Source organism: Aythya ferina, assembly GCF_964211825.1.
Source record: "Aythya ferina genome assembly, chromosome: 25".
In the NCBI taxonomy this organism is placed as follows: domain Eukaryota; kingdom Metazoa; phylum Chordata; class Aves; order Anseriformes; family Anatidae; genus Aythya; species Aythya ferina.
In genome coordinates, this window is record NC_140323.1 from 4,600,710 (window position 1) to 4,612,904 (window position 12,195).

General features: G+C 64.2%; 1 protein-coding gene across 1 annotated transcript; it reads right to left on the minus strand.

Moving 5' to 3' along the window:
* Positions 1 to 1,656: 1,656 nt before the first annotated feature.
* Positions 1,657 to 6,167, minus strand: ELF3 (E74 like ETS transcription factor 3). Its single transcript, XM_084497912.1, has 9 exons — positions 5,939 to 6,167; positions 5,150 to 5,318; positions 4,496 to 4,717; positions 4,200 to 4,286; positions 3,985 to 4,104; positions 3,749 to 3,838; positions 3,128 to 3,244; positions 2,765 to 2,960; positions 1,657 to 2,644 (listed from the first exon to the last, which is right to left on the minus strand). Exons 2-9 carry the CDS (start codon positions 5,310 to 5,312, stop codon positions 2,524 to 2,526), a joined length of 1,116 nt encoding a protein of 371 aa, XP_084354038.1. The 5' UTR covers positions 5,313 to 5,318; positions 5,939 to 6,167; the 3' UTR covers positions 1,657 to 2,523.
* Positions 6,168 to 12,195: the final 6,028 nt, after the last annotated feature.

Here is a 12,195-nt window from a genome sequence, read left to right on the forward strand (position 1 = left end):
CCACCGGGGAGCCCCGATGGCCACCGCTCAGCCGGGAGCGGCGCAGGTGCAGGGGAGGGATGGAGGGCTGGGCTAGGATGGGGTCAGCCTCGGGATTTTTGTGTGAGAGCAGGTTCCCCTGTGCGAGCTGCCTTGCTGGACCACAAGGGTGCACATGGCACGGCATGGCATGGCACGGCATGGTACGGCACAGCATGACAAGGTGTAGCATGGCACGGCGTGGCATGGCACAGCATGGCACAGCACCAACATGGCATGGCACGGCACATCAGCAGGAGCCAGGCGTCCCAGCAAGGCACGTCCCTTTGTAAGCAGTGGCTGAGCACCCCCAATGAGGTTGGACGTGGCCCAAGGGTCCCTCCTGCCCCCCCAGCACAGCCTCCTGCCGGAGCTCTGGGCCCCTGCCGCATCTCCAGGAGGACACTGGGGGGTCCTTGGAGGGCTGCGGGCAGAGAATTGGGGTGCCAGGGCTACGGCCATCAGGGGGTTGGAAGAGAAAAGGGCTGCGCCCTTGCTAGTGTCGGATGGGTGATTTTTCACCAAGCCACACCTCTGGCAGCAAGGAGGGCAGGCAAGGAACTGAAGCTTGGTCTCCCTGCCAAAAAGGCTTCTCTGGGGCTTTGCAGGGCAGCCTTACCACCTAAGGCAAACCCAAAACCTACCCTCATCCCCGCTGCTGGGCTGGCCCCATCCCTACAGCCTCCCTACCCCGTAACCTGTCCGCAGGATGCGGCGCTGCTTCTGCCTGGGCATCCCAAACCTGGTCAAGCTCCAAGCTTGGCGTAGGGTTCCCAGATAAAACCTGGAGGGCGAACAGGAGCTGGGCACCCCCATCCTCTGCATGCCCTCGTCCAGGAGTGTTCTGTACACCAGCAAGGTGGCAATGAGCCCTGTGGTGCCCGGGAGGCTTCGGAAAGCTTTGCCATGAAGCATGCCAATGGGAAGTGAGGCACAGCCTCATATCTGCCAAGCTCGTGGTGGAAACACCCCGAGAGCCTGCCCAGCCTCCAGCCCACCGTGCTCCCTTCTGGCTGCCCCACAGACACAGCCCGGGGGTCAGGGACCCCCCCCCAGAGCCCCTGGGCTCCCTCCGTGCCTCCCCACGGCCGGGGCTGCAGGGGAGGGTTGGTGTTGGCACTGCGCACGTGTGGGGTCCCCGCTGCCAAACCCAATGCTGAAGATTTGGCCCCCTTGGGAAGCCCCCAGATACCAGACTGGAAGACGAGCAAGCATTAAAAGAATAAAATAAGATAAAATTGCCGTGCCTTCTGCCTGCCTCAACCACCAGCCTGGCCGGGGACCTAATTATGGAGGGTGCTGAGGGACCTTTCACCAGCGACCGCTGCACGGGGGGCTGTGGGGCCAGGATTTTGCCCCACAAGATTTTTGGAACAGGGTTGGGGAGCTGGTGTAGGGTGCCCCTGCCCCGCTGGCTTGGGGACACGGCCTCCAGCTCTCGCTCTCAGCATGGGGACAGGCAGAGCCCAGAAAGACCCTGCCACCCCGTGCCACGGTGGCCAGCGAGTCTGGATCAGTGGGGCCAGCGAGTCCAGGTCACAGCAAGCAAGAGGGACGGTGGCAGAAGGGGATCAGCACGGGGACATCCCAGGTAACACGCGTCCGGCCCGCGGAAAAGCAAGCACAAGGAGACGGAGGTACAAAAACCCAGACAAACAATTTATTCCTTTTATCCTCCCGAGCTCAAAAGGAGGAATCCACTCGCCCCTGCCGGGCGCCCGCTGGGCTGGCATCCCCCTCCTGCTGCGGGGCACAGAGCCAGTCTGCGCCCCCGGGACGTGGCCTCAGGCCAGCTGAGCATCACCGCCTGCCGCAGGACAGGGAGCACGCTGCCAGGCAGAACATCTTCCTCGTGAAAAAATAAATCTGTACATTCACTCCTTGCTGTTTTGTTGGTTTTTTTTTACATAAATTAGAAGCCACCCTCGGGGAAACAGCCTGTTCCTAGGCTGCTGGTGACACGGACAGACCCTGGTGCCCCGAGCGTCCCCTCTGCGGGCTCTGTGGGGTCGGGAGTTGCTCTCTGCTGTGCTCCCATCGTCTCCTGGCAGGCGCTGCTGCTGCTGCTGCAGAGGGGCCCCGCTCACCCCACAAAGGGCATCTGGGGCAGCAGCACCTTCACGGCACCAGCAGCGGTGGGGAGAGAGCTGGTGGCTCCCATCCGATGGGCGGCGAGGCGCTGGGTGACAGCAGGACACCCACTCGGTGCCACCTCAGACTTTTTTTTTTTTTTTCCCCCTTTTCTCCTGTCCAGGCTTTCAAACAGCCGAAGTCACTGCCTCTCCGAGTCGGAGGTACAAATCCAACGAGGGAAATAATGGTTTACAATAACCTACTGAAGCCAAAATATTAGCTTTAAACACCTCGGTGCCAGCGGTCGCCAGCACTCGTGAGCATGTCGGAGTTTCACAGGCTGCGTGGGGCAGCAGCTGCCGAATTTTCCTGCCAGGAGCCAGGCTCGGGGCTGGCCCAGGAGGGCTCCACGGCCCCCTGTGTCCGGGGCTCCTACAGCTCCTTGTTCCTGTTGAGCACCTCCTCCTCCTTCCAGCCGCTGGAGTTCTTCCCAAACTTGTACACCAGCCGGCGCCCGTCGACCCTCTCCAGGATTTCACGTTTGTAGTAATACCTGGGAGGGGGGATAAGTGTTGGGGTCAGGGCTCTGGGTGCAGCCCCGTTGGATGCGGGGGTCAAGGCTGAGCCCTGGGGGGGGCAGCAGGACCCCCTTTGGGGACGGGGGAGCACTCACCGCATGGCCCGGCTCAGCTTCTCGTAGGTCATGCTGCTGTTCTTCTTCTTCTGGCCCCAGAGCTGGGCCACCGCCTCGGAGCGCAGGAACTTGAAGACGCCCTCCCGCCGGTCCTCCCACTTCATCAGCCCCTCGTTCAGCTCCGGGTGGATCAGGATATCCCGGATGAACTCCCACAGGTGGGTGCCTCTCGGGGCTGCAAGGGGAGACGGAGCCGTCAGGGCACGGAAACTCCTGCCCGCGGCTCTGCCCAGCCTCCTGCCAGCGGACACGGTCCTTCCCCAAATTTCCCCAAAGCCCCGAGGACCAGGCTGGGGCAGGCATTCCCCCTGGGAGGCCGGAGGTGTTTGGAGGTGTACGTACAGTGCTTGCTCTTCCGGCCCTCCAGGCAGTCTCTGTTCTCCTTGCTGAGCTTTCGGGGCCGTCCCCGTTTCCTCTTGCCGTGTTTGCCGTCCCCTTTCTTGCTCCCAGCAAAGCCGTCTGCGCACACCGACAAGGGGATGGATGTGTTATCCCACCTGCAGGGTCTTCCAGCGTGCAGCCCCCTCCCCAGACAGAGACATCTCCCTCGGGAGCAGGGCAGAGCTGGCTGGGGGTGTCAGGGGCTGCGCCCACTTTTCAAGCCCAGGCACCAGGGACCCATCCCCGGAGAGCGGAGTCTGCCCCTTCCCTCCCACATCATCCCCCCCCGACACAGGGGAGCCTCGTTTTTTAGGGCAGCACACGGCTCCTTCCCCAAATCCCACTGCCTCCCTGCATCCCCAGTGTCCCCAGTCCTGCCACCAGTTGGGCTCGATGCTTCCAGCACCCGGCACCTCCGGCTGCAGCCCTCACCCCGCTGCCATTGCCTGCCCCTTCCCACCCGGCCGCAGCTCAACGGGGAGAAAAGGGCCCCAAAATACCCATTTTGGGGTTGGGGATGGGTGTTCAGGGCTTGTCCCTAAATGGCTGGCACAAGCTCTGGGGGGGATGCCCGCAGCTCACCATCAGGGAAGAGCTTCGCTTCCACGGGGTCGAGGTCGAGGTCGCTTCCACCGGAGTCCTGGGAGTTGGGGCTGTGGGACATGGCAGGCCCTGGGGGGCAAAGGGATGGGGCTCAGACCTCGAGCGAATTGCACCCGGAGGTGTTTCCCCTTGTTTTTTTTCCCCCCCGCCAGGCCCCCGGGGTCAGCCAGGTACCGGCCCCAAACCCGCCCGTGGTTCCTGGTGAAACCACTGACCTGAGACATCGGAGCTGCCTGGGGACATGGCATCGGGCGAGCAGGTGATGTCCGTGAAGAGGAAAGGGTTTGTGGGCTTCAGGTCCTCCAGGGAATCCTTGGCACAGGGGTTTGCCAGCTCTGGAAGGGGCAGAGAAGGGGACAAGGGGGTTAGCCCTGCCCGTGCCCACATTTTGGCCCCTGGGGGGTAGCCGTGGCCGAGGCCCCTCTCGTACCCATGTGGCTGGTGTCCAGGAAGGTCTCTTGGGAATTGGCATCCTCTTTCTCCAGCAGGTCGATGATCCAGTTCAGCTCGTCAGAGGCTGTAGAGGTGAGGGGACTGCGATTAGTGATCCTATTTTGGTGCAACGGGGAACGGCGCCCGCCAGGAGCTGAGCCCAGCCCTGCTGCACGCTGCTCCCCGTGCCACCCCGAGCAGCTCCGGGGGTCCCGTTCTGGCACGGGGAGGGGGTCTCAGCCTTTCTCTGGGAGCTGCCAGGCCTGGGGACAAAGGGGACGTCGGGACACTCACTGATCTCGTGCAGGCGGTCGTAGAGCTCGTCCCCCAGGGGGCCAAAGATGTGGCGCATCTGGTCCCGGCTGCAGTGGCAGAGCGTGTGCCCGTCCATGTTGCAGCAGGAGAAGTCGATGATGCTGGCGTCGTACTTGTTCTTCTCCACGTGGTAGCTGATCCACTCCAGCACCTGCACCTTGGTCCAGAAGTACGGGAGCTCACTGAACCACTCTGGCGTTTCTGCAAGGGACGGAGAGCGGGGCTCAGGGGCTGGGATTATGGGGCTGGGGCCGTGGGGGGTTCGGATGATGGGGTTGGGGTTTTGGGGCTGGGGTTATGGGGCTGGGGTTATGGAGCTGGGATTATGGGGCTGGGTTTATGGGGCTGGGGTTGTGGGGCTGGGATTATGGGCTGCAATTATGGGGTTGGGTTTATGGGGTTTGGATTATGGGGCTGGGGTTATGGGGTTTGTATTATGGGCCTGGCACCTGGTGCCACCCAGCACATCCTCTGGCAACCTTCCAGCCAACACCCCCATGGGGAAACTGAGGCACGGTGCAAACCATCGACCTGCCCCCCTGGGACCCTGGGGGTGCTCTTCCAAGGCTGCCTCACTTCTCCCCTCTGTGGGGGCTCCCCCAAACACCCCACCACCGCTTCGCCCCATCCTACCTGTGGTGTCTACCGGGGGCAGGCTGGGGGGGAAGCTCAGCCCCAGGCTGCCGTCGTCCCCAGGGTGTCCCAGCACATCCAGGGCCAGCTGCGGCTCTTCCTGCTGGTACATGGTGCTGTTGTACTTGGACAAAATGTTGCTGATCTCGCAAGATCCTGCCATCAAGCTCTGTGCCGAGAGACCACAGTGAGCCCCGGTCCTGAACCCACAGCACCCGCGGGAGCCCCGGGACGGGGCTGGGTGAGGCCGGGCTCCCCCTCCCTCCGTGCGCCGCCGCCTCTCGGGTCACCGAAACGCCCGCCTGGTGGCCTCAATCCCTGCCACCCCGAGGCAGGGGACAAGGTGGCCTCGTGATTGCCGCAGCCCCTTCCCCAGCCCTGCCAGCCCCTCTCACGGCAAGGGGGCTGTCGGGCCCACGGCACGGCCCCTGCGGGACCCTCGGCCACCAAATGTGCCCCCAACCCCGCGGGTGGGCGCATCCCCTGCCCCCTGCCCACGGGCAGGGCTGCTGGCACCTCCCGTCCTCCAAAAAGCACATCCCGGTGACTTGGCAGCCCGTGGTAGAAAAGCCAAATCTTGCCGATTGCTGGACAAAGCCCAGGGGCCGGAGGGGGACCCCTCTGTGGGTCCCCAAAAGGGGCCGGTGGCCGCGCTGGGACAGCGGGCGCGCGGCGAGCGAGGACCAACCGAGCACATCCCCGACGGGAGAGGAGATGCAGAGGGAAGGGAGCGAAGCCGGGGGCACGTCGCCAGCGGGGAGCAGGTCCCGAAGGAAAAAGCTTTGGTACCTTCTGCGATGGCACTCGCTGGGCGGCAGCTAATCCAAAGGGGGGAGGCGAGGGGAGCCCTGCCCGGCCGCTAACCACGGCTGCGGGCCCGGCCAGGCTGTGCCGATGGGCAGCTCCTGCCCACGTCTCCTCTTTTATAGCACGGGGCGGCGTAACGCGATCTGGAGGCCCGAGGGGAATTCCAGGCTGAAACGTTCATGCTCCCAGATCCAGGTGATTTGCATAATATGAACCACCGGGTCCCAGCCCAGCGCTGCCTTGCCGGGAAATCTGGGTTGGCCAGTTTAATCATTGTCAGAGCCCTTGCCCTGCCGGTGCCCAGAGTTTCACCCGCGCCGGCCTCGCGGGGTGTTTTCTTCGCCGCCGTTTAGCCCGGCTCGTGTTTGTTTGCTCGCAGCAGCAGGTTCGCTCGGCTCCCGCTGCCAAGAAAACATGCCCAGGAGGGCCGGAGCAGCCCCGGGGGCCGAGCATCCATCCCGGGGGCTCTTCCAAGGGGGAAAGTGGCCGGGAAGGCTGCCCCAGGTGCCCCCAGGAGGTGCAGATTTCCCCTCTCCGAGCCCTGCTCCGAGGGGCAGCGCAGTGCTCGTGGCAGGGGGGCTCTCGGAGGGGTCCCCAGCTGCATTTGGAGCCCTGCCCGGGTCACCCACCCCTCGGGCACTGTCCCCGGGACCACACGTGGCAGAGGCTGTGATGATCTGTCTGGGCAGGTGCCCTGCTCGCTGTGTTGGGATGGGGCATTTTTTTTGTCCAGAGGTGGCCAGGGCAGGCTGCAGAGCCCATCCCCAGCCATGTCACAAGTGCCACTGCAAGGACACACACGGATGCACGCAGGGACACACACCTAGGGGTAAAGCAGGGAATGCATTTGGGGAGTTGTTTTCTGCTGCCCCTCTGGCTGTTGGGCAGGATTTGGGACTCTTTTCTGGGTCTGTTTGTGCTGTTTTTTTAGCCCTGGGCCCATCCAGGCCAAGAGCCCGGCACCATTTACCCAAGGCCACCTCTTTGCTGCCCCAGCCACATCCAGGGGCAGGAGCAATCCCCCGGCACTGCGTGACTGCAGCTGACCCCAGCATCACCTCTAGCTCCTGCCTGGCACCAAACCAGCTGCTGTGGCTCGGTGCCGACCCAGGGTGCAGACGTGGATGCTGTGGCCCCATCCCTGCGGTCAGGTCCCTGTGGGGCCGTGCGGTGGCCCCGGGGCCAACCTGCTCTCCGGGAGGCACCGGGCTGTGCGAGCTGCTCACCTGCCCCAGCTTCATTCCTGCATGGCACCGTCACGAGTGCTGGGTGCTGCCAGGCCCTTTTGTTTCCCGGGCACAGCATCCTGCAGCACGCAGGGACATCCCCACACCGGGGAGCAGCCCCTGCCAGCTCCATCCTTTGGTAAACCAGCACCACCGGGGGATACGCCAGTGCCGGGCGCACGCAGAGCCTGAAACCCTGCGTGCTGTGACCCCGCAGTGCCCAGGGACCCCGCTGCCAGGCTGGGTTCCAGCGTTGTGCTTAGAAACCTGCCCCTGGGGGAGCTTTTTCAGCAGCCCCAGAGCAGGGACACGGTGGGTCTGCGGTGCCCCGAGCCGGGGGGAGAAGGGGCAGGCGCTGAGCACCAGGAGCCCTCAGGAGCTCCGAGCAAATGGGGGTGGTTTGGGGGGCACCAGGCTGAGGATCCTCAGTTAGCCCAGTGGCCACCACTGCAGGTGGCCACAAGTGGCCAGATGGTGGCCACGGGACCCCCCGCCCCGGTGCAGCACTGATGGGTGCTGAGCGGTTCCTCCCCGAGCCTCCCTCCTGGGGTGGTGCCGGCGCCCTGCGCGGGGGCTTTTCACACAAATTCCCCCTTGCAAGGATTTCTCGGGACCAATCTGGTCCCTTCGCGGTGACAAGGTGCACCCGGTAGGCAGGAGGGGGGTGCCACTGGTGCCACCAGCCCTGCTGGGGGGAGAACCCAGACCCACATTTATTACTGAACCCCACATCTGTGACCCCACAGATCCCATCACCACCAGCAGCAGCACGGGTGTGCACAGGACACAGGGCTGGAGCAGCTCCGGGCACCCTCCTGAGACCCAGCCAGGACCAGAGCAGCACTCTGTGCCCCCCGCCTGCTGTCCCCCCGTCCCCCACACTTCTTGGGGCCTCATAGAGGGCACTCAGCACCGCCTCAGCCCCCCAGTCCCAGGGTAGCCGTAACATCACCCCCCAGTGCAGCCCCCCCAGAGCTGGCACCGCTCTCGGGACGAGCTGTGTCGGGCCACCCATGGCCAGGAGGGACCCCCAGCCCCCACAGGGTGCCCCAAGGAGGGTGCAGGATGGGTGCCAGGAGGGGCTGCTCCCAGGCTGGGGGGTGCGGGCACAGCCCAGCACCAGCACCTCCCAGCACCCGGCTGCTCCATTCGACCAGTCTAACCAGTGCCACTGGGAAAGAGAAAGTGGAGGCTGCTGGGGCTAAGGTGCTGCCCTGAACATTTCAGGGTGCAGCTCGCAGCCCCCTCTCCCTGCCCTGGGGGGGGTTGGCTGCCCGACATCATCAGGGGGCACAGCTTGGTGCCACCATCCGTCACCTCCACGGGCACCGCAGGCTGGCACTGGGGTCACCTCCTGCCCTGTGCCACCCCCAGGCCTTGCCTTCATCCCAGGGGACACGGGCACAGCTTGGGGACAAGACCCCAGCTTGGGGACAAGACCCCAGCTTGGGGACATGATCCCAGCTCCAGGGACAAGATCCCAGTTTGGGGACATGGTCCCAGTTTGGGGACACCATCCCAGCTCCAGGGACATGATCCATCTCCATCCCCTCCCTGCAGCCACTTCTCCTCCCCACCTCCCAGAGCAACCTCTGACCCCCCAGAGGGGTTCCCCAAATTCATCCCCATCCCCTCCCTTTGCCCGCAGCCCCCTCCCCAGCCCCCCTCAAACCCCCGGGGCCGGGCGAGGACCCCTCTGACCCCAGCCCCAGCAGCTCCGCCGCGCCCCGCGGTCCCGCAGCCGGGGCTGCCACCTGGCGGCTGTCCCCAAAGCCACCCGCTCCTGGGGACACCGGGCTCGGGGAGGTGGCCCTGGGCAGCCGGGCTGGGACACAGGGGTCGTGCCACGGCTGCCCGGTGTCCTGGGAGAACTGGGGTTGGGGCAGGTGAGGCGGAAGGGATGCGTAGAGCTCTCCAAGTCCCCCTGCGCACTGTGGGGCTAAAGCAGGTTATCAATGCTGCCAGGCACAGGATATCAACCACGGCGCTAGGAAGCTTCTTCCAGCATCTCACCACCCTCAGGGTAAAGATTTTTTTTCCTGTTGTCACGTCCGAACCCCCCCGTGCAGCTCGGTGCCAGCATCGGTCCCGGGGAGGAGAGCACCGAGGGCGCTCGGAGCCACCTCACCTCCAGCCCAGACCCCCCCAGCACCTCCAGCCTCTTCTTCCAGGACACATCTTCCACACCTTCCAGCTTTTACCAGCTGTGTAGTAAATAACAATCCCCTCAACATCCCCTTTACGTTGTGCACACCTGCCAGGGCACGCTGCTGGCTGGTGCTGAGCACCCCCAGGTCCCTCCCGCTGAGCTGTGCCTGTGCCCAGCATCGCCCCGTGCCGGGTGCAGCACCCGACGGCCTTTTCCTTTGGTGTTTTTCATGCTAGAGCCTCCTGCAAAGCCTCTTGTCCCTCCAGAGCTTTGTCCCCTGTCCCCCAGGTCCCCCTGGAATGGGCAGGACCATGGGGACCAGCACAGGCTGGAGGCACCCGAGATGCTGCCCATAGCCACGGGGACATCCCTGTGTGCTGGCACTTGGTGCCACCTCGTCCTGCCTTCCTGGGGACCTGCAGCAGGACAAGGAGGTGCTCCCATCCTCCTCCTCCTCACCAGGGAGGTGCTTCCTCCACCTTGAGATCCTGGGGGAGAACCCAGGGAGCCCCCACAGCGCCCACACTGTGCCCCTGAGCACTCGGTGCCCCTGGGGACACAGGAGCTGGGCAGGAGCAGAAGGGCCCCAGCAGCACCCCTGCACCCCAGGGGCCCTGCACCCATCAGCCCAGGCAGCTCCCAGCTCTGCTCATCCCCTGGGAGGCTTCGCCCCGGTGGTTTCAGTACACTTTATTCGTGAAGACAAAAAGGCCAGGAACAAACACATCCATTGAAAAAAAAAAAAAAAAAATCAACAAACCAACATGTACATCATGAGACCGAAATAACTTACACTATTTACAGGAACACATCGAGGTACAAAATATATACACGCGCCTCGTCCTCCGACAAACCCAGACCCCAGGGCTGGGTCGCACAGCTCAGCAGAGAGGAAAAAGAAAAAAAAAAGAAGCCTTCAGGAGAGCTGGCCTCAACGACAGCTCCGAGCAAGAAAAGGCACCTGCTGCTCACGAGTTGTGCAGCGGGAAGGGGCGATGGAGCAGGCGCAGGGCTGGGAGCCAGGGCTGGCCCCGTCCTGGTGCAGGTCCTGGGGGAGATGGGGTCGAGTCCCCCAGGGCAGGAGGAAGGCGCAGGGCAGTGGGTTTTTTTAGGAACAAGGCTTGGGAGGGGGTGTCAGTGCTGTGCTGGGCTCCCTCCTGCTTACAGCTGGAGCAGCACGGGGGGGTTGGGGCTGGGGAACCCCTTCCCTGCTCCCCACAAAGGGAGAAGGGGGCTCTGGGGGGGGCTCGGTGCCTGCAGGATGGAGCAAAGCAGCAGGGACAAGGCAAGTGCTCCGTGGGATCGTACCTGGGCCCCATCCCAACAAGGGATGGGGAAGGGGGGGCACGGGGAGGACACCCTGGGGGCAGGCGGTGGCTCTGTGGGACCAGGGCTGGGACCCCAAAAGCTGCGAGGTGCTGGGGAGCAGCCCCAGGCTGGGACACAGCACCCCAAAGCCCCCCAAAATTTGTGCTGTAAGAGCTGCGGGTGCTGAGCAGGGAGATGGGGTCCGGGCTCCCCGAGGGGGGGGGCTCACAGTGGTTTGGGGGCCTGGCATTTTGGGGCTCCTGCGTCATCTCCATCCCTGCTGTGCAAAGCTCAGCTCCAGGCCGGAGCTGGAGCCGGCCCCTGTGTGCTGGAGGGAGGAGATCCAGGAGCGAGGCGCAGAGCCCGGGACCAGCAGCACCCAGCTCCCCCCCCCCGGGCAGGGATCAGCCTGGCACAAACCAAGGCACCGAGGGAGAAGCAGCACGAGGAGGGTGGTGTGAAGGCAGCTCCGAGCTGGCCCCGCGATGGGGGACCCCCACAGACCCCCAGGGGAGCACCCAGCGATGTGCAAAGGGATAAAAAAAAAAAAAAAGGGGGTCGCTGGCTTCCTCCACCCACCTGCAGCCCTGTCCTTACCCGACACACCCGGTGTTTCCAAAACCACGGCCCCAGCCTGAGCCTGCAGGCACCGTCCCCCGGGACCAGGACAAGGTGGTGAATTTGGGAACGTGCACCCCAAAACCCAGCGGTGCCCGCGGGGATGCTGCCCACGGGCAGAGCTGAAGGGGCAAAGGGCAAGAGCTCCCCCCCGCCAGACCCCCAGCAGGGTGGGACCTTGTGCTTTAGGGTTTGGGGGACCTGCCCCCCAAAGCTGGGGGTAGGGCTAGGAGCCACGAGCCCCCCCCAAACCCCATGGGGCAGGGAGTGGGGCAGAGTCCCATGCAGCTCCCCAGCCCCACAAGGGGAGAACCGGGGGCCCTGGGGCTGCCCCGGGTTGCGTTCAGTGCCTGGGACGGGATCTAGGCTCAGCTACATTTTGGGGAGGGAAACAATAAAATAGACATTACACAGGGGGCTCCCCCTCTCTCGCAGACCACCTCCACCCTGGGCAGAGGTGAAAGCACCGCTCCCTGCGCCCAGGGCTCAGGAAAACAGGGACGAGGAGCAGCCCCGTGCCCACCCTGTGCTTTGGGTGCCATCACCCCACGGAGAGCTTCGCACCCCCAGAACCTAGCTGCGAGCACAGGGACGGGGATGGAGGCTGATCAGCCCTGCAGAGGATGCTCTCCATCCCCCAAAGGGACAGGAGGGACCTGTGCCAGGCTGCAGATCAACCCCAAAACTAATGGGATCAAGCATCCTCCAGCATCCAGAGCTGGATCTCAGCAGGAAAGCTGCAGCAGAACGGGGAGCTGGGGGGGGTTTGGGTGATGAGCTGCCCAGGGAGGGGGCTCAGAAACGCAGTGAGGTGCAGGTGAGGGCACACGTCTTTGGGACAAACTCAAGCATCAAAATCAGACCGACGAGGACGGAAGGCAGAGAAATCCAAACTTCAACCCCCCCCCCCTCTCCCACCCCATCACCCCCCCCCCGAC

What these genes read in the sequence shown, in the direction of transcription:
- ELF3 (XM_084497912.1), bottom strand. Translation starts at nt 5,312, where the DNA reads ATGGCAGGATCTTGCGAGATCAGCAACATTTTGTCCAAGTACAACAGC. An exon ending in CGACCGCCTGCACGAGATCA is followed by an intron (nt 4,287 to 4,495) that starts GTGAGTGTCCCG and finishes TCACCTCTACAG; the next exon opens with CCTCTGACGAGCTGAACTGG. An exon ending in GGGCCGGAAGAGCAAGCACT is followed by an intron (nt 2,961 to 3,127) that starts GTACGTACACCT and finishes CTCCCCTTGCAG; the next exon opens with CCCCGAGAGGCACCCACCTG.